Source organism: Prinia subflava, chromosome 13 (assembly GCF_021018805.1).
Source record: "Prinia subflava isolate CZ2003 ecotype Zambia chromosome 13, Cam_Psub_1.2, whole genome shotgun sequence".
Lineage (NCBI taxonomy): Eukaryota > Metazoa > Chordata > Aves > Passeriformes > Cisticolidae > Prinia > Prinia subflava.
The window spans coordinates 8,180,600-8,204,875 of NC_086259.1; the positions used below are offsets into that span (position 1 = coordinate 8,180,600).

General features: G+C 44.1%; 1 protein-coding gene across 5 annotated transcripts; it reads right to left on the bottom strand.

Annotated features, from left to right (window-relative positions):
• Nucleotides 1-1,730: 1,730 nt before the first annotated feature.
• On the bottom strand, nucleotides 1,731-21,649 carry SIAH1 (siah E3 ubiquitin protein ligase 1). Of its 5 annotated transcripts, none has more exons than XM_063411068.1 (2): nucleotides 21,497-21,649; nucleotides 1,731-4,074 (listed from the first exon to the last, which is right to left on the bottom strand). In XM_063411068.1, the coding sequence occupies exon 2, from the start codon at nucleotides 4,070-4,072 to the stop codon at nucleotides 3,224-3,226; it is 849 nt and encodes a 282-aa protein (XP_063267138.1). In that variant the 5' UTR covers nucleotides 4,073-4,074; nucleotides 21,497-21,649; the 3' UTR covers nucleotides 1,731-3,223. The 5 variants fall into 5 exon arrangements, with proteins under 5 accessions (XP_063267138.1, XP_063267137.1, XP_063267134.1 ...); XM_063411067.1 differs by lacking the exon at nucleotides 21,497-21,649 and adding an exon at nucleotides 21,112-21,358; XM_063411064.1 differs by lacking the exon at nucleotides 21,497-21,649 and adding an exon at nucleotides 20,410-20,888.
• Between the last annotated feature and the right edge of the window lie 2,627 nt (nucleotides 21,650-24,276).

Sequence of the window (24,276 nt, forward strand, 5' to 3'; positions counted from 1 at the left end):
CCTTAAGTCTTGTGCTCACAGACTCCACATGAAGGTGAGGAGTTCAGTGCCACTCTGCAGATAATGCCAGGCTTTTACTGCCAGCTTTTCCTGCCCCTGCTGCCAGGGCTGAGGAGCTTCTGTTACTGTGCTGAGATATTCTTTAAACAAACATAAGCATCACCCATTGCAGCAGACACTACAGCCACACTTTGGTGCCTTTTGTTTTGCTTTCTGAGCACAATAATCCCGTGCAGCAGCACACCAGAGCAGTGCAGAACTTCTGAAGGGACGTCAACATCCTGGGGAGCATCTGCTTAGGAACAGTTAGATGGACCAGAGGTTGAACTTGTGTCCCTCAGTAAAATGCCCCAAAATAGCTGAAGCTTATCAAAAGTGAAAGCAGTGGTAGCTCCTTTCCTGTATCCACAGCAGAGACTGCTACAGATAGCAGCTATCCCACTAGAACAATTCCTGCTTTAATCACAGCAGCTTGGAAGATTCTGGATAAAACAACAGGACAGGCAGGATTACAAAACCATTCACCTGCTTTAATTTTAAAGCACTACTGCAAACAAGAACTAGCAGGAACTGTCACAACAGAATCAAAATATTTACATCCACATTTGTCAAACATTTTAAGGCCTTTTTTTTAAAGGGCAATGAAAAACCACAGAGGTAGTGCTAGCAGACAAATGCAAGATCTACTGCATTTCATCTTTTGGAGACAAATTTGACTCCTTCCCCATACAGCAAAGTAAACCAGCACTTTCTAAAATGAATAGCTAATGTTAAGACAATGCCAGGCTTTAATACACCATTTATTTTAGATAAGGTAGTAAACTGTACAGATTTCTAGAATGGTTTCTTTTTTCATATATAACAGTGTAGTTGACGTATCAGATCCTCACACTCTTTAGGCTCCTAATACTTCTGAGGATCTGGGCCTAAGGGTGATTTCATAATCCCATCTGATGATGGATATTAAAGGTTTTATACAATTATTTAACACCAAATGTAGCAATACTCATTTACATTACAGTAAGTCAGCATACAGTAGTTGTGCTAGAGCTCTTGTCCTCTGTGAAGCATGAGCCAAGCTGTGTGAGCAGAGCAGGCGGTTCCTGCAGGCCCCTCCAGAGCACAGCCCTGCCCCTCAGCCCTGCCTCCCTCGGCTCAGCACGGGGCCCAGGGCTCCTCCCTGGGCAGCGCTGCCCAGCCCGCACAGCCCCGGCCCTGCGGGCAGGGCCACAGCGCCCCCAGCGCCTGCCCTCGGCTCCGCCAGCCAGGGACACGGGGACACGGGGACACAGGGACACAGGGACAGATGGGGGCTCCTCCACACGGAGCATTCAGCCAACTCTGCTAAGGACAAACTGGAGGTAAATGTAGACAAGCTTAATTAGGTGAGAATAATTACTGAATTTAGAAAACTGCAAACAGTTGGCTGTATATTCCAAAGGAAAAAAATGCTAGATTGCAGGAGTTTTGGAAGCGTTTATCTACTGTCACAAGGTACCAGTACATCTTTTAAATTACATCTGTGCACAGTTCAAACAGTCTAAGTATCAAATTTTCAGAGTGAAACTTCTACTACATGAAGCCAACTATTTCTGTAGTATTTTATTAATCCAACCCAATGGATTTTATGTTCCTTACCTGTAGAACTACTTACCTCATCATGCATCAAAAACAGTAAGAACAAGAGTTGTCTTAACAGATCAACTTCTGATAAGAAAGTTAAGACAGTGCACAGTAAATAAACTGTATTTTAATGTGTTACAAAAGTAGTCAATAGCCAGACCAGCTCCCCAACACGTCCGCTACCGCTTGTTTTGACAAAGATTTCCTTCCTGCTGGAGGTGGAACAGCTCTTCCCCTGCTCTGTGTCTGTTTTGTAACACAAATCCCGTTTACATTCGTGGTTCAGGTTTGCACATACAGGCAGTCTGCACAAAGCCCAGTCTCCTTCCAAAGCCTGTAGGGCTGGTCAGTCACACCTGGAAGAGATTCATCTGCATTGTCATGTGGATCATGTCACCAAAATGAGATACAAAAGTCACTTCCAGACAGTTGCTTCAGTAACAACCAAAAGACATGAAGACAAGAAACTGAGCAAGAGCATCAATGTGTCAAACTTTGAGCTAAAGCAAAAAGCAGAAGTTGGCTGTGTTTTTTTCATTTGCCAGGTAATCTTTTAATGACAAATAGAAAAAGACTGAAAACATCTCACTCTGACTGTCTTTTTTTTTTAAAACAAATGGTCTGCTTTTATAATTACAAATATTGTGTAATACAATACTTTCTTTGTACTGCAAACCAACAAATACAAGGATGCAATCAACTTTCTAAGCATCTCTAAATTTGAAATGTGAATTACTGGGTTTTTTTTTAATTTGGAAAGTTCTTAATAATGGTTCGTTTTTGTTAGAAGATAACTCAAAGTACAACAACATCTAGACCTGTTTTTAAAGGAGCTGTCGTTCCTGACACATCTTTGAACATAAGCACTCCTTTCGAGTTCAGTACATTCACAAATAGCTCAATTAAGAACAGTATCACCAATGAATTGACTACTGGAAAGAGACAAAATTTACCAAACATACAGAAATATAAGTTTTACCATAGCAATTATGCATATCAAAAGATGACACCTGTAATTAATTTTAAAAAGATACAAAAAAGAGAAAAACCTGAATTACAGAAAAGAAAGTCATATTTATTTAATGAAAAACTAGAAGTTAATAAAAATTAGCAAATACACAAAAAATATACACAAACAGCAGCAATACTATGTAGTGACTTACAAAGGGGGGGTGGGGAGGAGGAGGGGAAGCAGCGGCCAGAGACCAGACCGCTCAACATGGCTTGTCAGTCAAAGGGGAGGAAAAAAACACAAACAAAAACACGAAACAGTATCCTTTTCAACAGTACAATCAATCTACAAACAAGTTTTTAGAATTATTTTACAACATTTCCTGTAGAATCAATTCTTAATACAAAAGATGCCCATTTTGGGTGTATATATATTTTCAGTGGTTTACTGTTGACTTATTTTAAATATATTAGTTACTACATGCAACTGCTTCCTGTAATTTAACAGCCTTTCCTTTTATTTACCTTCATTTATGTCTACCCTCCATCTACCAAATAATTTGTCTGACAGTCAAAGATGGTTACCCTATTTCTGCTAAATTAAATGCAACGGTTTTAAACACTGGCCTGAAGAGGTTTGATTGCCATTTCAACACATGGATATAGTTACGTTGATGCCTAAATTGCCATTTTCTGCAAAGAGCTGTGCAATGCTGGTGTCAAAGACTAGACAGTCACTGTTCATAATGGCCGTGGCAATTCCCTCATGAATGGATCGAGGAGTTGCTTCCCAAGTCAATCGCCGCCTATGCCCGTTTAGCTCGAGTCGGTAAGCAAAGTTTTCTGCCTGCTTGCGCGTTCCTATCAGCTGTACAATTGCAAAGAACTGCTGGTGACCATCGTATTTTTCCTGTTTCTCCAACACGAGCATGAAATGAAAGCCAAAACAAGACTGCATCATAACCCAGTCAACAGCACCAGGAAGATTAATGTCCGTGGCCAGGAACACTATATCTTCTCCCTGCAGCGTCGTAATGGACTTGTGCTGATGCATCAGGTGCGGCATTACGGCATCCAGAGAGCCTTGCCACTTACACGAAGCACCGGGGCAGGGGCAGGAGTAAGGCCTGAACTCACACAGCTCCTCGTGGTCTGCTTTCTCTGTGTGTGGCAAGGTTATCTCGCAGCCCGACGAGGCGTATTTACACGGGAAGAGTACGGAATTGGCAACTTTCTCCATAGCCAGGTTACGGATGGAGCCCAGCGGGCCTCGGCAGGTGGGGCAGCACGTGAGCTTGGGGCGACAGTTGCTACAGACCAGATGGCCGCTCTGACACTGCAGGATGGGCGGCAGCACATAGTCAAAGCACACGGGGCACTCAAAGAGACTGGCCAAGTCATTGTTGGAAGCTGTGGTGCCCGTCAGCGCGGGCACCCTCTGCGATGGCGTGCACTTGGAGGTACCTGTGGGTAGTGCTGTGGCGGTCTGACGGCTCATTTCTGCAACAGAACACACAACAGACAGCTCAGACCTGGCCACACTTCACCACCTCTGCATACAGCATTGCTTCACTCACAAGGAAGCTTCAAGAGACAGTAAGGTACAAATGAAAGCAAAAACCCCCATGTAGTACCCACTACGTACATGGTATGTGTACATCAGTTGTACACATAAGGCACAGACACGTGCGTGACATGGAAACTGAACAAGTGAAGAAGTTCTGCTCGTTGTTCTACAAGTGGCATTTACCTACTGGAAGCTGCAAGGGAGGGGAGTAAAGACACGCTAGAAGTAGGAAGTTTGTTATTGCTGGTTTGTTTTTTAACATAGCATTTATGAAATGCTTCACCCAGATCACTTGTATCAGCTCTGTGTATGGAACAATGCTAAGCTGCAGTGTATGAGAAACAAGGCATTTTTAATGAAAAAAAAAATCTTGTGCATGTGACCTTCTCAGTAATCATATTTACAGTGCAATTTTTTTTAAAAAAGTTGAGAAACACAGCTCAGATAATCACTATCCTGCTTTTCTCCCAGGATAGCACAGTGACTCTTCATTTTCATTACGCTGCTACTGAGGCCCATGGCTTGTAAAGCACAGCCACTGCTTCAGCTTCCCTAACTGAACCATTTGTGAGGATACCACAAAAAAAACCCCAAAGCAATTACTTAATTTCCCAAATAAGACTAAAAATTCAAACTTCACTTGTTAAATTTGAGAATTCATTTTACCACATAAATACTCAGATATCTGCAGTCCCTTGGAAAGGCCCTCTTGAGGAAGTTCTATGTTCAGTGCAGCTCGGAGAACTGAAGTTCTGTCCTTTCCAATGTCCCCAGACAAAGGTGACAGCTGCCTGACCAAACAGCTTGCTTGAGCATTCCACAGACATGGAACAAGTACCAACCATATTTCTTAACATGTTATGTTTTCCTGCAGTCCTAACTCTCCTCCTTCTTGTGGAAAAGGAACCACTAGTACTACCTGAAAAAATAAGCACATTTCTGAAAAAATAAACCCTACCTTCATAGGTAAAGGGTAGTTAAATAAAATGTTATCCAAAACTGGCTTCTGTTACTCAGTACAATTCTCAGCAACCCTAAGTGCCTCCCTGCGAGTACAACCAGCTCTGGATCTGTCACGTACGTATAAAGCTCTCAAAATAAACCTCATCTTTAATCTCCTTGCTATTTGACATGGGAATATTAGGCAATAGGCAAGCTTCCCATATTTAGCATCATTTCACCCACAAAGTTACTCATACTTGGACCAGACAGCTCAGAGCAGCATAGTGTGCATGCTTTTGCAAGACATGCACTGTTCAGGGCACAAAGCAGAGGAACTAAGAGATTTCAACTTGCAAAATGACTTAGTCCTTGACATTCAAAAAGAAATGAGAGACAGACAAGTCCAAATTGCTCTAGAGAAGTACCTCTCCCCAGAGCTAGGAAAGTATGAGTGTCTAAGATTCAATGCTCAGTCACTGATTTTATGAGTCTCAAGCACACTGACAGCACCCTCTCAACCCACCAAACTCTCTTCCTTCATCTCAGGCTTGGTGGTCTAGAAATACCCAACTCCCATCCTTGGGAAAACACCCCTGCAGCAGCTTTCAGTGCTGATCCATATCTGATATTGGTCAGATACAAACTGATACTCTGTTTGTGTCTTTTGGCTGCACCTTCCCACTGTGAGGGATTCTAGCTCAGATGGAAGTTTAGGATGTCCGTGACAAATCAAGCATGTGTCCTGGGGAAGTGATGCTGCACCAGCGAGGGGACTGGGGCAGCAAGGCCTCTGCCAGCTGCACTGCTCTGTGTCCCCAGCAGCTACAGGTGGGGTCACCCTGCTCTTCTGTGCTCCAGAACAAACCACTGGACACGGGATAACCCATGCTGATCACACTGCTCTCTGGGGAAGAGCTTGGAAATAATAAGCACATTCATATGTAAAATTCTGGAAGCGCGCGCTTCCCTTCAAATATTGCAAAGACACACATTTCAGAGAAGTCTGTGTGTGCTTCCTCCTGCCTGACCCTGAATGTCCTGATGCAGGGATCCCTGTCACCTGCAGATAACGCTGGTGAAAACCACTGCGTCAGACCAGTTCCCTGGGCAGCCTGACGAGCTGGGTGAGCTCTGCTGTCTTTAATTACACCTCGCTGAGCCCATGCAACAGTTAAATGAAGCAACCTACAAACTTTGTGAAAGACCTTGAGCAGAGATGCATTTCCTACCCAGGCTTTCTGAAGTACAGAGGCACTGGAGAACAGAGCTGTGTTACCAGTGCTCCCGCGTGAGCAGCATTCACACGCCTTCCACAGCACTCACAGGAGCAGGGAATGGAAACGAGCAGGAATAGCTCAACCACACCACTGAGATCAGCATGCAGGAAAGACACTGGATAAGGCTATAAACTGTAATTTACCAAGCCTAAACCTGCCCAAAGCCTACATTTTCATCACTCTTGTTAACACAGAAATGAATAATATATCTTTTATGGCTATCTCAAAAGTTACAAGTTAATCACAAGGAAAAGTTTTAACAGTGGAATTTACACACCAAGGAAAAACAACTGCAGAACTGGAGATAAAGTTTAAAGATATTTTTAGTTACAAACCCCTTACTACAGGTAAAAACACCTATATGCAATATTTGCCATTTCACTATCTTTATTTGCGCACACTAGGAACAAGTTTCTAAGCAACAGCAACAAACTAAGGAACACTAAGGTATCATTTTCAAGAGTATTAGGTCCTTTAACTCCAATTATCAAAAAGACTGTACATATTGGAAAATATTACCCAACAGTAAGCGTGAAAAGGGGAAACGCATCTTAAGATTTCCTAGTTCTAAATCAAGAAAAGCTGTTCTTGGTAACATCAGAATGTACCGACCTGTTGCTAAAAGCATTCTCGACACTCTTCTAGATAAGGTGACATGCACAGGCTACCGACACCTCCCGCGGGACACAACAGCTCCTACAAGCCCGGCTTTACATACTGCGCATGAGGCAAGTTAAACGGCGCTACCTTTCCCCTTGCAGGTTTTAGTCCCCGGCAAGCACGCAGACCAGACGCCCTTCCAGGAATACGGCCCGCTGGAGACCGATCTGGCCGTCATGGGGCGCGGAGGAGCTCATGGCGTGTCCGCGCAGCACAGACGGGCTCGGGGCGCGGGCCGGGCAGCGCCCGCGGCGAAAGCGCCCGCGACCCCCGGCGGGCCCCGCGCCGCGCCCGGCTGTCACCGCCCCGGGCGGGGCCCGCGCCCCAAAATGGTTCCCCGAGCCTCCCCGGCACTGCCGGCCCGGGACGGCCCCGCCCGCCGCCGCTGCCTCGGGGGAGGGCCCGGCTCGGCCCCGCCCGCCGGACCGCGATCCGGCCCCGCCGCCCCCGCAGCGCCCCCCGCGCCGCGGTCCGCACCAGCAGCCGGCCGGGCCTCACACGTGCGCACGGACAGAGCTCTCTGCTTCCCCCAGATAACTGCTCTGAAAAAGCGACAGCTCCCATTCAAAACTCTTCTAAGACGAGGAAAAGCACTTCCTCCTATTTCATGGATATTCCTCAGATGAGTATTTTTAACTGTGGGTCTGTAAAATCCTATTCAAGAGGAATTTTCTGCATTTATATAAATATTCAATTAAGCAAAAGCATAACCTCAAGGAAAAGAAATGACCAACAGAACTTGAACATCGTGGCATATTTGACTGTCTACTTGGACTATTAAAAAGATATAACAGTTAAAGGGGTAAAGCAGTTGGAAACTAAGTCAACATGCCTGCACGATGCACACATTTTGCTTCAGAAAAGCTTAGACATTATGGAACGCTGATGTAATGTTGGTAAGATCGTGGAAGTACAAGTTTCAGTGGAGGCAACAGAACAAATACACTGAGATAAACACTGACCACTGTTGTGGTCACATAAAAAGTAAGGCTACAATATCTGAGTAAAGGAAATTATCTTTAAAAATACTTTCCTACTATTTGAAATCCAAGTCCTTTCCAAGACTTGTATCAGCACTGTAATACCTGCAAATGATGCCCAATTGCTACTAAAAAACCCTGCCCACTCCATACAAGGCTCACCACAAACGTGCAATCCACAGCGTCCCACCAGGTAAGAGTTGAGAAAGTCTACAAGCAGAGTGGAAAAGCTGATGAACTGCACAGAAACAGCTTCTGAGGAACTACGAGCACGTTGTGAGGTGTGTGAAGCACGCCCCAGCTCCCCCTGGTGTGGCAGCGTCCCCAGAGCTCACACCCACGGGCCCTGGACAGGTCACTGCTGCTGCCCGTGCTGCGCTCAGGAGGCTGCGCTGTGCTCGGGGACAGAACCGAAATGCTGTGGGAATGGGAGGACACAGCCAATCCACTGGCTGAAAATCCCTGCTGAGGCGCAGGCACATGCATAGTTTTGAAGAAGCTGAAAAAGATGGCGTGCCTCAGGTGCCAGGGAATTAACAACCGTAAATAGGACTAGACTGACACTCTTCCACTGCCAGCCTCTCACCTCACCAAGGTGTTAGCTCCAGACACATTCTAGAAATCACATTTGTGCTTCATTGGAATCAGGGCACCTTTGACAAGTTCAGCTTAGCATCATCCACTTCTCATATCAAATAGCACATCTTCTCTCATATCCTCACCCATATCAAATAGATTAGACTTGAGTTTAGCATTTTCGTTTGCTTTTGAAAGGGTAACTGAATATTAGTTTGGGGGGAAAATGCACAAAAGCTCTGTATAGTCATTGTAACGCTTGGAAGGGAAAAGTCTCATATAAGAGTGATAAAACGATAAAAAAAATTTATCACAATTGTCTGTATGTGATGCAATTTTTTTTCTATAACATTTCAAAACTAACTGAGTTCAGGGACTTCCATTCAAAATGCACTCTTGGTGCATTACAGCCAACAACAAAGTGATACAAAATCTTTCAAACCTTTTCAACTGTTACAAACTTATTTGAGAATAAGACTTTTTTTACACACAGTACTGTTAGAGAACACTGGAAATGAGAACAGGATGAAGTTGTGAAAAACTCTGACAAGTTATTTTTTCAAGATGTGACACAAGCCAAAGAATGTCAAAACCCAAAAGCTAAATGAAAAGTTGAAAATAGTCATTAAACAAAATACATCAGAGAAAAGCTTGCTGATATTTTTTAAGAACTAGTACTTTTATTTTATTTTAAGGACATTTTAGGGCCCAAGGTTTTGCCTTTTGCAGTCTATCAGTTTCTCTTTCCCAGCCCTCAGGAGATGTTGGATCCCAAGGGCCTGCCATGGTTAGGATCAAATGCAGGCCTGGATAGATGTGTGCACCCCTGCTCAGACACTGCCTCTGGACCTGCTGGCCTACTTCACAATTTTTAGAATACAGTTCACGACATAAATTATTAATTAACTATATAATACAATTTAGTCTCTATACACTCTGGTTTTGACTAATGAATTAGGATTTTTTTCAACCTTTCCAGACACTGTTTTCTTTGGTGCCCTTAACTATGCTATTTGTTATTTCAGACACCTCAGGGCTTCTCTTTTCCTGCATAACAAGCAAAAGCTAGATCAATCCAATGAAACAGAATATTATAAAATGAGACCAAAATAAACATACAAAATTGAGTCAAGACTCTTGATGATTTCCTTTGCCAAAATGATCTCTTTTTCATACACAATTAGAGCATTTCCCGCTACCTTGCAGTGACCCAGTCTGCCTGAAGCTGCAGGTAGTTCTTTTCTTGCATGTCAAGACATTCCCCACCAATCTCGTTTTCCAACCCCCAGGAAGCAAAATCCCAACAGATTTACAAACCATGGAATTGTCTTTGTGGCCAGCACTGCAGTGAGCCCCCAGCCCCGAGGGCCGATGTTTCTGATGTGTTCCACACGTGTTCCCTCGTACCCCACCATCCCCAATGAGCCACGGCAGTGCCCACCCAGCCCCTGTCCGAGTTCAGCATGCCCCGTGTGGCAGAGGCACACACAGACACAGCCATGGAAACACTGACTGCACTGTTACACCCACCCAGAGTGACCCGTTTCTAACTCAGCACAAAACCCTGACTTGGGTCAGTGCTGTTTGACTTCTGCCCCATCCCTGTCGCTCACTGTTTCTCCTGTGCGAAGTGCTGGAATATTCAACATCAGTCCAGGAGAGGTTTTTCCCTAACTGTTAAAGATTTTCTTTCCAACAACTTATAAGACAAGATTAGGAAGAACAGTATCCTGTTCATATCCTATGAAGACATACAATGACCACATCAAAATCACATTAGTAACCAATACTATGACTGAAGTGTTCAATTTCAAGCGCAAGAACTTAATTCCAACAAGTGAATAACCTGTTCCCCAGTCAAACAGAGCTTCAACATCCACCTGTGCACAGAATACCGGAGCCCATGCTGCTATGGTTCTCCAACCTTGTGAAGGGAGACAAGCTGAGGAACAAAGTTCTGCGAAAAAACCTGATAAACACCCGAAATTCATTCCGAAGGAAAACTAAAAATGTCTGATCAATAACCAAAACCTGAATTTCGACCACTCACTCTTGTACTCTATAGGTGGAGAACATGCCAGCTTTCACACCTTATATGTAGAATTAAATAAAAAAGCAGGTTTCCTTGTAAATTCAGACCCCTTACAAATCATAAAGCAAACCAGGATGTTTATCTCTCCTGTTTTTTGAGCCTGGAAGGAAAGGAAGGAGGACAGAAAGCAAAAACTACAGGAACTATCAAAGAAACTCCTAAAAATTTAAGCTATATTAAAACCAATGAATCGAATGCCACTGTGAAAAAAGAAAATGCAATAATACATTAAATAAATTGGTATAAGCAACAAAATAAAAATTATTGATATTTGGCAATCTAATGTAATAAAAGGGAGTTAAGCCACAAACTAGCTAATGAAACTATATACAGCTAAACAAAAATACAGGGAAAACCCACTCTTTAAATACAAATCAAAATCTTGCATTAAAAAGATCATGGACCACTTCCACATGACCACATTTTGACTTGACCATATTTTTCCTTTTTAAAACAAGCAACTTGTCTTGCTGTGACACTGCCAAATCCCACCCAGCAGAGTGTGAAGATGGTGACAGAGAAACGCTGCTCCGGGCTGTATCCTGCACAGTCCTGCACTGCACGTGGTGGTGCTGTCTGACAAGAGCCTGCCCTGCCTCCTTCCCCAGCTCTGTACGGCAGTGCCAGGATCTGCAGGCAGCCAATGGCCAGAGCCCCCTGCCACAGGACCCCCAGAGCTGCCCCACAGGGACCCCACAGCACCACAGACCATGGGATGGACCCATGCCGGCACCTGCGACCAGGAGCCCTGAGAGTCCCAGGGGAGCGTGCCCGCCTGCAGCGCTCTGCGCACCGGCCTCCAAATTAAGACAGCAGAAATCAGAGAAACTAAGAAAATGGAGCAAACTTCACAGGAAAATCCAGATAAGTCTATGCAAACTAAGTAACAGGGAAGAGATTTTTATTTTATTTTTAGTAGTATCTAGTTTCTGCTCACTGTGCACAGAGCACACTGAAATTGAGCTGTATCAGAATTATCCTTTGACAATTCAGCCCAGTAATATCTGTAAACACAGGGAGACAGCTACCTCTTTGAAAGTTCTGGACATACAATGCTACAATAAAAAGTAAGGCAGGCATACAGAAGGATCAGCTACAGAGTGAACTAGTAAGAGCAGCAGAAAAGAGAAAAGCAAGATATTTTTCATGCTCTAACACATACTGCCATTCAGAAGTCTCTAAACAGGAAGCACTCAATTGTTCTACAAGGCATTATAGATGGGCTCTGTACACAATCACACTCTGTATACAATCACACTCTATTAGATTTTTTTTAAAAAAGGAAAAAAGAAAAAAAAATAGCCAACCCCCTCTGTAAACATGAACAGCAAATCCTACCACGTGTGACAATTTGGGGGCTGTGTTTCTCTCCTCAGTCTGATTTTGCAAACCCTATATACTCTTCAGAGCATGCTGTAATTGCCAGGCAATATTGCATCACCATTCCTGTGTCTGTGGCAGACACAGGCAGGAGGGTGTGGCATGGAAGCACCTACCTTAATTCAGTAAGGCTCAGCTAAAAGCACTACCTGTACTTTGATGTGTCTTCACTTACCAAGTCTTTCTGTGATAACTATTCCCATTCAAATTCAAGATCTATTTTATGCTCAATATTTTTCCTGCATAACTTAACAGTAGTAGGGAACAGATCATCAAAATAACCAGACCTAATCAAGGAGATGTACAAATACAGACTGCCCTACAGGAGACTGACCCGTGACACAGAAAGCCCCTCTGAGTAAGCCAGGGCAGGATGACGTACACTGACTGCTCTTATAAAGATGCCTCCATCTGGTTCATTGCTTAGGTTTGTACATACTTCCATTTTAAATAACCACTTCTTCTTGGGACCCTTCACTTGTTCTGTACTCCTGCATGCAGTCCTGATGACAGTGGAGCCTGTGTAAAGTACGGCAATCCACACTCGGGAGGGCAGGTATGCAGGGGAGGGCTTGGAAAATCGAGATTCTTACTGCACAGTACAGACCTTGGTGCCACAAGGAATGTCAGGTATGGATCCTACATAAATACACCCAGCATCACCGAACACACTCTGGCACTGGAAGCCTAACTTTTAACACCTCAGAAATTATTAATTTTTTGGAACCCCTAGTATGAAACTACACAGAATCTCTAGTCAATCTGAATTAGAGTTTTTAAAAATCGGGGTTTTTAAAAATTATTTTAATCTTCAAAAGCAAGAACTTTTAGAAAAATGTCTGATAAAGACAATGTATTTACTTTATCATAGACACAAACCACAAGGAGAATAAAACACACAAAGTTTAGAAGGATCAAGTATGTATTTTTAAAATGGACATTTCAGAATTTTGCAGCTAAAATTTTCCTACTATGCACACTAATTCAAAAGGAAAGCTGTGGCAATCTAAGGTGGGCCGTAGGTTTTTGTATTTTGTTGATATACCACAGGTAGAAAACAGAAAGCACTGAACTTAGACTCTAAGCAACGTAAGACCTTAATAAAAGAAGTACAAAATTACAGTGGGATTTTTGCATTTCTGATGGTTCCAGACACTTTTCAGTACTTCATTTCTTTAAACCCCCATCTTCTGCATGCCTTGTGTTTCTGGAACTTATTCTTTGAAGCCCATGTGCCTCCATTAGAACCAATTCCATTTTATTGCAGTGATTAAGCTTTTCCCCATTCATCAATTCTGAATCAATTGTTTCTTGTAATATTGCTGCATAAAAATTCAATTGCCACAATGATTAATATTTTTTAAATCATTATTAAAACGTTAATCAACTTCTCAGACTTGGCTACTGACAGCTCTGCAGCCAAGCCCAGTTACCTGTGCAGACAGCAACAGTTCTACAGCTTCTCATCAAACCCTCAGGTTTAACATGCAGCTTTAGCTCACAAATAAGAGCAGTCTCCCAAAAAGTTTCCAACCTGAGCACACACCAGAGATGGGTGGAGCTGCTAATATCACAGCCCACCATGTCGCATGAAAAGGCTGAGCAATCCTTGAAACCTTTTTAAAAAAGCCAACCAAACCCACGATTAGTGATGCAGAGCACAAGTCTGTGGCAGGGGAGACCTGGGGTTAGTTCCTGTTTTGTCATGAGCTTCTGAGTCACCACAGGCAAGTACTTCCCTGCCTTTTACAGGTTTTTAACTACCACAACTAGCTGTGAGTCTCACCCTTAATGCAAAAAGGAGTGAAATTCCTTGATAAGGATACCAAGTTTACCCTGTTGGACCCTATTCAAATTTACTTCAGGTTAGTAATAACTGAATATCATTACATACTCAAAGATACTGCTAAATTATTTAACACCTCAGTTTTCATAGTCCACAATCATCAGACTTCAATCACTGCTTACTTTCAAACTCCTGCTCACATATGGATAACTGCCCTCTACTCATTCCAGTATTTCGTACATCAAAGAGACAAATTATGGAGACATTGGCAACACCCTTCTCACTAATTCTATTGTATCTAATCTGAAGGCTCTCCTGATTTTATGAAAAGTAAAGTAACCTTTCTTTAGAGAGATCTTTGAATTATCAAAAAAAAAAAAATCCCTCGCCCTTTTTTGAGAAGCTCCAAGTACCCAGATTTTCAAGCAGGTTATTTAAATTCAGCAGAAAAAAAAGCTCTTGGGCAAGAGAATTACATGTTCTTTTATTGCCATTAAATTCTGATCAGGTACATCGCAAATGCCAAGTAAAATGTATGCACTATTTCACTTATTTGTATTGCTTGGGAATTGCTTCATGGCATACAAAATTAAAATTCTGTCATAATCACTCTGAAGTCAGGCCTGAGTCTGCATCAGAAATTAAAACATAAGATATTATAAATGGTTTGGAAATGACAGGAGTAGACATATTTTTCTGCTACTTCATGTTCTCTTTATCTGTCTGCACTTTCTAAATTCAAGACCTATCACTGTCTTTCTCTGCAACTATTGCCCTCTCTTCTGTTAGGTATTAAATATCAAAACTTGAGTCTGTTGCAGTGCTGAATCTTGAACACCAATTCTTAGACATGGACCACTATCCAAAGCAGTTGTAAAATTCAGTACTTTTTAGCCTTTTTCTTTTACACAAGTATTACAAAAATAGAACAGGTTGGAGGATCAAGCACTCAAAAGAAAGATAATAAAAAATTTAAAGTTTCATAGGCAACCTTAAGTCTACTTCCTCATATGTACATTAAAGAACAGCTTTCAGTTCTTTTTCCTCTTTTTCCCTATACTCAACTCCATTAGTAGATGAGTACCTGTACACCCATGGAAAATTAAGACTATACAAGAACAACAACTTTTGCTTAAACAGAACACCTCATTTTAAAACAAAACTTTTAAGGTCAGCAACTGGTTTCAATATGCACAAAGGTGCTCTTAAAATTACTGCTTTACAGGTGCTGTTTTGAAAGAATGTCCATCTCAGCTTCTATTTGGGAATGCATATTTTTTAATCTGTAAAATTTCTTTTCTAATAAATAGACTCGACCCAGCAGAAAGCCCCACTAAAATTTCATAGCACACCATCAACATCTGCCAGCCAAATGATTCCCCAGTCACACCTGTGCAACCAGTCTCCAAATTACACCTTGGGAAACTTGTGCAATCACACCGATATCAGCCACGGAGAGATGAACCCTATACAAATTAGCTCCCAACTGTGCTGATGCCTTCATGCACAAAAAGGGGGAAATTCCTGTGAGTGAAAGTAGTCTTGTGACTCTAAAGACTTTTCTATAAATACATGTGCATATATATTTCAAAATGAACAGTCATTCAGAAACCAAAGTATTAGCTGAGCAGAGCATTTTCACAACTTTTACAAGAAGACAATTGCACATGCACCTTGTGAGACACAAAGGAGCAAGATTTAAGGCAAGTGATCAGCTTTAAAAGAGAAGTTTCTCTTTTACACCTCAAAGTGGGGTCATACAGGCATCGACACAAAAATGCATATCAAAGCATGTTTAACACATGATTTCCAAAACAACATTAGCTACCTTAAGAAGATTAAAATATAAAACTGTAGCAGATCCATGTTGGTAAAAAAAAAAACAAAAACAAAAACAAACACCACCACAGAAGCTGATGATGTGAATTAAAACCAATCAAGAGTCCATTTTCACAGAAAGGAGTTACAGTCACTACCTTTCAAAGTAGCAACGTACTATGTTTTAAAGGTTCTTAAATATTTTAAGAGCACTTTTAAGAAAACTGCTCAGTTACAATGTTTCTTAAGAGCTTTCACACAGCACTACAAGAAAATGGTTTATCTACAGCAGGAAGAATGACCCACCAGATACAGGCTCCATGACACCAGCACACGCACAGAGGATGCTGCAGTGTAATTCCACCATTTCCACAACAGAAGCAGGCTGCCACCGAACTGAGGGGCTGTGCTGCCTGCTTGTTAACCCACTGGTTTTCTTTCTCTGGAAGGGAATGTATTGAACCAGAGCATTCTTGCACAAGTACCTGCGCACTTCCCCTGGCACCCAGCAAGCAGCAAACCCAGGGGGCACTGGAGGGCCCAGCCATCCCCTCTCAGCTCCGAGCCTGCCCTGACAGGGACCCGGGCACACCCCAGTGACACAGGGTGACACCTCCGCAGCAGGGCTGAACTCAGGAACCCATGGTGCCAGCTGGCCTGGGAGGGACACAGGGAACAGTGACCCTCCTCTCCTCAGAGGTGGGAGTTTTCAGCTGAACTCGGGACTGAAAACTGCTCCATTGGTGACAGCAATACTGCAAATCAAGGCTGCCAGCCCAGCAGCAACTGCACCCCGGATGTGCCACAGCCTGTGCGGTGCTACATCTTCTGTTATTTCTCCTTTCCTAACCTGACGTGCTAACAACAACTAACCACAGATTTTACAAATAACGCAAACTTTTGAAAAAATCACAGGGAAAAAACCCTTTTAAACCCCACTTCAAGCTAACACCTACATCTCACTTCAGCATGAAGCAACTTGTACCGAGATTTACAAAACAGAAACCTTGTATTGCAGTTGTCATCCCCTTGTAAAATATATAAGACATGTAACTTTCCCTCATGAAAGATCTGTAACAAGGAGCAAACAGAAACAACAAAGATAAGCCTTCTAACACATGTACATTTCTAAGCTACACACCAATTCTAGAAATTTTTATGCAATTTATTTTAAAGCTTTCATTCCTGCAGTTTAACACCCAATTGCTTTAAAATACTCCTACTCCAGTTAAAACCTTTGCACAATCCATACATTAGCAAAATTTAAAGAACAATTTTCCTTCCACATACTTCATCTGAACACATATTTGAAAGTAGCTCTTAAAAGTGTGACATTTTAAATGCTCCTCCTTGACAGCATTAAAAAAAAAAAACCCTTGAAAAGTGACTGTTGTCTTTCTTCAAAGACCAAATTACTTTTTGCTCTGTTCAGTACTATGTGTAAGAATTCTAGAAAAGAACCTTAAAATATTTAAAGACTTCATGCCGCTGTGCTGATTTTGCTTTGGGTAGAGTTCATTTTCCTTGCCGTGGCTGGGACAGGGCTGTGTTTTGGGTTTGGGTTTGTGCTGGAAGCAGTGCTGATAAATATAGAAGGTTTTGCTATTGCTGAGCAGCGCTTGCACACAGCCAAGGCCTCTCCTGCTTCTCACACCCCCAGCAGAGGGGAGGCTGAGGGTGAACAGCACTTTGGGAGGGGACACAGCCAGGCCAGGTGACCCCAGCTGACCAGAGGGATACCCCAGGCCAGCTGGCATCGTGCTCAGCATGCAAAGCTGGGGGGAGAAGAGGAAGGGGGATGTTTGCAGTGATGCTGTTTGTCTCCCCAGGTAACCACCAAGCACAACGGAACCCTGCCCTGCTCATGGGAAGGGGTGGAAGAATTCCTTGGCCTGCTTTGCTTGTGTGTGCAGCTCTTCCTCTACCTATTCTTTATCTCAATCCAAGAGGGTTTTTTGCTTCTACTCTTGCAATTGTCTCCTTGATCCCGCAGGTGGGGAAGTAAGAGAGAGAGGCTGTTTGGTACCGAGCTGCCAGCTGGGGTTAAACCACCCCAGCCACACAAACCACACTGGAAAGAACTTCTCTTTCACTTTTAAGGAGTGGATGAGTAATTTTTTAAGCAGACAAAGTTATCACTACACTCCTTGTTTTTGTTCATGTCCAGCAAGGTCATCAATTGCTACAAGAAGAGATAAAAATGTGTTTCTGGATAAGGCAGACCAAAAAGGAAAAGGTCAGCAACTGTCTACAGAGCAACTTTCTACACTTACATCAACTGCCCTGAAATTTCTTCCATGGTAATTTTATAATTATTTTTTCCATGTGCAAGAGGACAAATACAGATTTTATCATTTAAGTAACATTTACTTTCTCCTTGAAAACACAGCCAACCTCACTTTTCATATTCAGCTTGTATAAAGAAAAACAAGTTAAAATCAGAAGTGGACCATTTGGTTAGCTGTAATTATCTAGCACTTTATCTGATTAAAGTACTGTGGAATTAGCAATCAAATCTCTCATTATTCCTATGATAACACAAAGAATCATCATTTTATACAGTCACTGAAGTAGGCATATATTTATAATAGTTGTCCTGGCCATGACAGAAACGTGGTATGCAATTTGGATCTGAATTAGAATCTCTCTCTCTAGTGGCACAAAAGTTAAAAGACGATTAAATGGAGCATTAATGCTGGCTTTTGTCTTCCTTTACTCCATTGTAAGGCTACCAGCTGAACCTACCCTGGCACATCAAACAAACCCAGGGCACTGATTGAGGAAGACTTTTGCTTACATGCAATGAAGTGCTAACAGCAAAATCTCAGGTAAGCTTGAAGTAAAAGCTCACGGTAACAACACAGTATTTATACATATCTTCCAATTTCTAGCTCCCAATGTGATACTGTACACAGAAAACACACATCAAAATTACATTTTTATCATGACATTGAACGTCTAGGAAAGGAAGAGTACGTACACTTTGAAGAAGAGCAACCCAATAACAACAATTCTTTCTTGTTAATGAAACATTCTTATTAATGAGAACGTTTTATTGAGGTAACAGTATGTCTCTGTTGTGTATTTCGTCAAAGAAAAAAAGAACCACACCAAAAACCTCTTACTGTTTTTTTAATTACAATTGGTTTTCAGTTTTAAAATGCTGATTTCCCTTTAAAAACCAAAGCAACAGAAAAGCAAAAAATCCAGCAAAAGCAAGAAATCTGCACCTCCAATGTTGATGACATTTCAGACTGTAAACTTTGGAGCTGAGATCCCGAGCTCCAGGCACCACGTGATGGCTGGGATGAACTAGAGCCTGGCACATCCTCACTTCGGAGCTGCTGCACAGGTAACACCAACAGCGCCGAGCAGCAATTCAGGCAACCACAGCCAGCAAACAGGGCACACTCCGGCCTCTGCACACTGCCTACATGCACTACAACTGCAGAGCTGAGTTCTTTATATGTGTCAGGAATTTCAAATATCATTCATTTACCCTGACTATTCTGTATCAGTTTAGCTCCTGAAAATAAGACAGTAATTAAAGCAAAAGAGACCCTAATAACCCATTTGGCAAAACTCAGCCCAGCTTTTAGAGCTGACAGTTACAAGACTAAAAGCACTACTACAGAAGAAAAATAAAGCAAAGTGACTCTAACTTAAAATTAAGAACATGATATTTCTAAGAGCAGATGCATGCACAGTCTTCAAGAATGTTTTATCTGAAGACCATAATTCATAAAACTGTCCTACCTGATTTCTTTGAATTTTCAGACCAAAGAGTTGCTTCTCACATGAACATGCTCATACTCCCCTTTTCCAAATTAGAGGCAGGTGTCTGACATTTGAGCAGGATTTCTTTCTCAATTCACACTAAGCAAAGAGCAGCAACTCTACTCGAACATAAGTATGAAAGGTACTCATGTTATTTGAAGTATTTACTTCATTCACACCTACTTAGCTGGAGCCACTGAATTTCTGAGCTAACTCTTCTACCACAGGCAACTGGACTATGGCATGAAAACCTTGTCAATAGCAATGGCACCTTAACTGTGAAGCTGCTTCATCTGGACATACATTTTAAGATCAAAAATGCCCATCCTTTCGTCAGGTTCAGAATTCTTGGGTCATAACAGATTTCCAAAATTCTATCACTGATGGAGAGGTCTTATTCTTGTGCTTTCCTCTATGATTTTTAACTGATTTGAAAAGGGCAAAGGCTATTTAAGACCACTGGTTTCCACTGAAATGAACATAATTTCTAACATTCGATTTTTACTTTAGGTATACTCCTCAAAGTTATTTTCTGCAATGAATTAATTGTCCAGAGATCCAAGCTTTATCCTAAAAACCTCTGTATTACTGTACCTGTACTCGAATAACTCAAATCTTCTTGCAGACGAGCTTGATTAAATCAGGGTTAAGAAGAGTCCCTTCCATTTTCCCTCCCCCTCTGGAATGCACCGTGCTAGTCTCAGTTTAGAAGGGAGATAAACACAACTGAAACTATGTCCCGAGCGTGGAATATCCCATGTCCTTCATGACCTAGTCCAATTAGCTACGAGCTTCCCAACAGACATTCAAGTGCCACGTTAAACAAATCACTTCATCTATTTCTTTATACTTATGAGTGGACTGCTCATTACAGAGACAAGGCAATATTCACCCAGACTGGTTGAAAAGGAGGTCGCAAGCAGAATACTGGAGAAATAGCGTATTAATGTAAGCATAAAATAAAAGTGCCAGCAGCTCACCACCAGAAAACAAACTTGGTTCTTCTTCTGAAGACATTCTTAAGATTCTTCGCCTTTCACTACAAACGCTGTTGTCTCCCGTCCTTTTAATATCGTGGAGAAGGGGAAAGCACGAAGGTCCCCAGCCTTTTAGTCTTTAAGGGGAAGCCGCAGGATGGGCAAAACCCTCCCTCCCTCTCTGCTCTCGCCGGATTAGGTAAGAGCCAGCAGCCCTCCCGGTGGTGTCAGCGAGGGGCACCCAGCGGCCCATTTACGCCGGAGCCCGTTCCTGCGGCGGCGGGGCCCGCCGGGAGCTCGCAGGAGCCAGGCCGCCTCCCCGGGCCGCGCCGAGCCGAGCCCGCGGCGCTCCCCGAGCACAAAGCGCGCCGGGGCCGGGCCGAGCCCACAAAGGGGCAGCCCGGGCCGGGCGGCGCAGGCCCGGGCCGGGCCGGGCCGCCGCCTCCGCCCGCACACAATGGCCCGGCGGAAGGGCTCGGGGCCGCCGCTCCACGCAGGCCCCGCCGCGCCCCGCTCCCCCGAGCCGCGGCCGCCACACGACACCGCCCGCCCGCGCCGCGCTTAGGCCGCGCCGGGGCCTTGTCCCGAGGCCGCCCCGCGGCCGCGCCGGGGCCTCCCTCGGGCGGCGGCGGGGCCCGGGCGGGGGCTGAGGGCCGCGGCGGGCCAGCCGCTCCCGCCGCCCCTCGCGCTCCCCACGGCGCTCACCTGTGGGCGCCGGGCAGGGCGGGACCCGCTGAGGCGGCCTTGGCTCCCCCGATGGCGGCTCCGTGCGAGCCGACTGCGCTGCGCCGCTCCGGCCGAGACGCTCCGTGCGCGGCCCGAGCCCACCGCGCGCTCCCCGCCTCCCTCGCTCGCTCGCTCCGTGCGCCGCGGGCACGCGCCGGCTGCGCCCGAGCGATCCTGCCGCCGCCTCCGCGCGCGCGCGCTCCACGGGCGCGCTCCCGCCAGTGCCCCCCCCCCCCCCCCCCCCCAGCCCTGCCGCGCACGCGCAGCCGCGGCCGCGCTCTGCCCCGCGCCGGCCGGGAACAAAGGCCGCGCTGCCCTCAGCGCCGCCGCTCCGCCCGGCACGGCACGGCCCTGCGCCTCTCACCTGCGCCGCCGCGGGCCCGCACGGGCCCCCCTCAGCCCGCCAGCCCCGGGCGCTGCCGTGGCCCCGCGGTGGTGGCAGCCCCGCCGTGGCCGGGCGGCAGGAGCGCCCTGCGCCGGCAGCGGCACCGCGGCACCCGCAGGCTCCGCGCCGCCGGGGCCACGCGGGGCCGTCACGAGGGCTCGGGATTGTGCTTTAAAAAAGGAACCAGCCCGCAAAGCGGCCTCTCGCAGAGAGCCCGGGAACGTCCAGCACCAGGGCATTCTCGTGGTTTTAATGCACTGCTGAAAACAAACCCCTCCTCCGCTCTCTGTTCGAAGACTTTGCATAATTCAGGTTAGGTCCCCATCTAGCAATGCCCTAAATACAAATGTAAGTTTCTCCACATAAACTGGATGAAACAGATGTAATTACCATTGTGCTTACATATGCTTTGTTGGATTGGGACCGTGCTCATCTACTGAAGCTGTTCAGAGGTTTGCCAGAGGAGAGACACTGTTTATTTTATTTTCAGTAAAATATTTAAAAATATGTATTTGCTATCTTATTTCCATTTTTTGAATGACTGAAGCATTTTCTTGGCCTGTTTAATTGATTATCCAGATGGTTCTCAATATCTTCCTCATTCCTTTTGATGACCAGTAAAGCACTTCTTTTTGTATAACATTCCTATGTTGAATCTGCCAAGTCTGCTCCTATTCAGAGAATTTAATGATTAATTTTAAGGCAGATTCTCAGAAATACATAATTGTAGTGATGCAGTGCAATATGTACCAAATGCACTCTTTACGAATCCTCCCAAGTACAGATAGTATCAATTATTTATTGTCAAAGGATGGCCAGCTACAAGAGTTTGACTTCTTTGCACATAATTTCTCCCTGCACACCTTGTAGCTATGCAGTGGTTGTTAAGCCTTTTGCTTTAAGTATTCATGAGGGGTGATACACGTGGCAATGACTGCCAACTTATAGTTGGGCTGACTTATTGAATACTTAAAGAGATATGATTAAGTAAAATATTGTTTTTGTCCTGGATAGAAAGGACACAATCCTGAAGCAACATATTTTCTGTATTAAAGTTTTTTCCCCACCTTCAATTTCAGTACAGGGTAGGATCATTTGATGTATTTTTAAACATATGGAGGTCTATTCACCAGTGGAAGCTTCAAAAAAAGGTACCATCCTACAGAAACAAGGAATAAAGCAGCTGTAATAGCAGCAGTTTGTATTTTTAGAGATGAGAACCACGATGCTTATCAGTTCCGGTAATCTCTGTGGTTTTGTACAAAGTATCTGTGGTTAACACTTTGATCCTGGAAACACACACTTCTGCTAAGAAAAGACAGCTTGGCAGTCTCACAGTCCTGTGCCAGATCGATGCTTTGCTGGTTGGTCACTGTTAGACAACAGCACACAAACAAACATTTGCTTTTCCCTGAGTGAAACTAGTTTCTTGAGCAGTGAAAGTAATTAAACCCCATTTCTAATGGGATTTTCTTCTCTGCCCTTGCTGCAGGAATGTCCCAGTTCATTCCCGTGTTCCTGCTGCCCCTGCAATGCCTGCAGCTTGCCCAGCCGCCTCAGCCCCGGCGGCAGCGCAGCTCACGGTGCCTGTGAGCGCAGGGGCTGCAGAGCAGCCAGCGCAGCTGCTGTGCTTGTGCTCCCCAGCTCCTCCAGCACACCGCAGGCATCACCTGCCACCACTCAGCTCTGTTTGCCTCCACCGCTCATCATTGCCTTTTGCAAGGAAGTTACAGGAACTTCAGAGTCCTTGAGACCCGTTCCTCCCTCAGACTGGGGTGTCATCAGCCCAAAGGGCCGCGAGTTGGTGGTGAGGGGTGGCTGGAACAGGCCCCTGGCAAAGGTGGCACAGCTTCATCACTGCAGGAAATGAGGGCTGAAAGGGCTCAAGGATGCATCATCTGCTCCGTGTTCCTATTGCAAGGTGGGATCACCTGTGCCTTTGTTGTTCCTACCAGGTGTTTGTTTTAGCAGCTCCTAAAAGTCCTCCCACAGCAGAAATGTTTAAACCTCTTCTGATGTTTGCCTGTCCTCATCATGACATTGGTTCTCCCTGTGATATATAATCTAAATCTCCCATTATAATTTCAGCTCATTCTTGAAACTCTTCTGTGAACATAGAAACTTTTTTTTCACTTTCCTGGTTTTCCAGGAATATTTTCCTCTCCAGTACATTACATTAATTCCTTTCCATCTGTAGATCACCACTGCAAGGCCTCTGATCATTCTTGGTTTTGCTCTCTGCATACTCTGTAACTGCTTCTTTCATTATTTTTGACCATAGTTCTGGCAACTGGGCACAGCACTCCATCTGCAGCCCTTCTAAATGCTGAGTAAGAGAGGCTGACTCTATGGGGAAGCCATTAAATTAGCAGTATCTGTTCATATAATTTCAAACTGAAGTCAGTAGTTTTAATGTCAAGTTTTACTTTTGTGTGCATTGTTTACTAGGAATGTACTGCTGTCAGTATGGAAGTGTATAATACCACTGTGCTTGAAGTCATGGGGACGTGCAGTCCCATAGCTGAATGGCCTTACTGTGTTTCCTTATTTGATAATAACGTCTGTAAGTCTTCATTTTATGCAATAAAATACTATTTCTCTCCTTTAGATTTTAGACAGTATCCTCATTCTTAAAAGCCCTATTGTTTCACATCCATTTAGTAAAAGGGATAAACTGGTTCTCACTACTTACATGCGTTACTGTAGCATTTTACTAAGTTCATACATTATTATAGGATACATGAATTTTTATGTGAAAC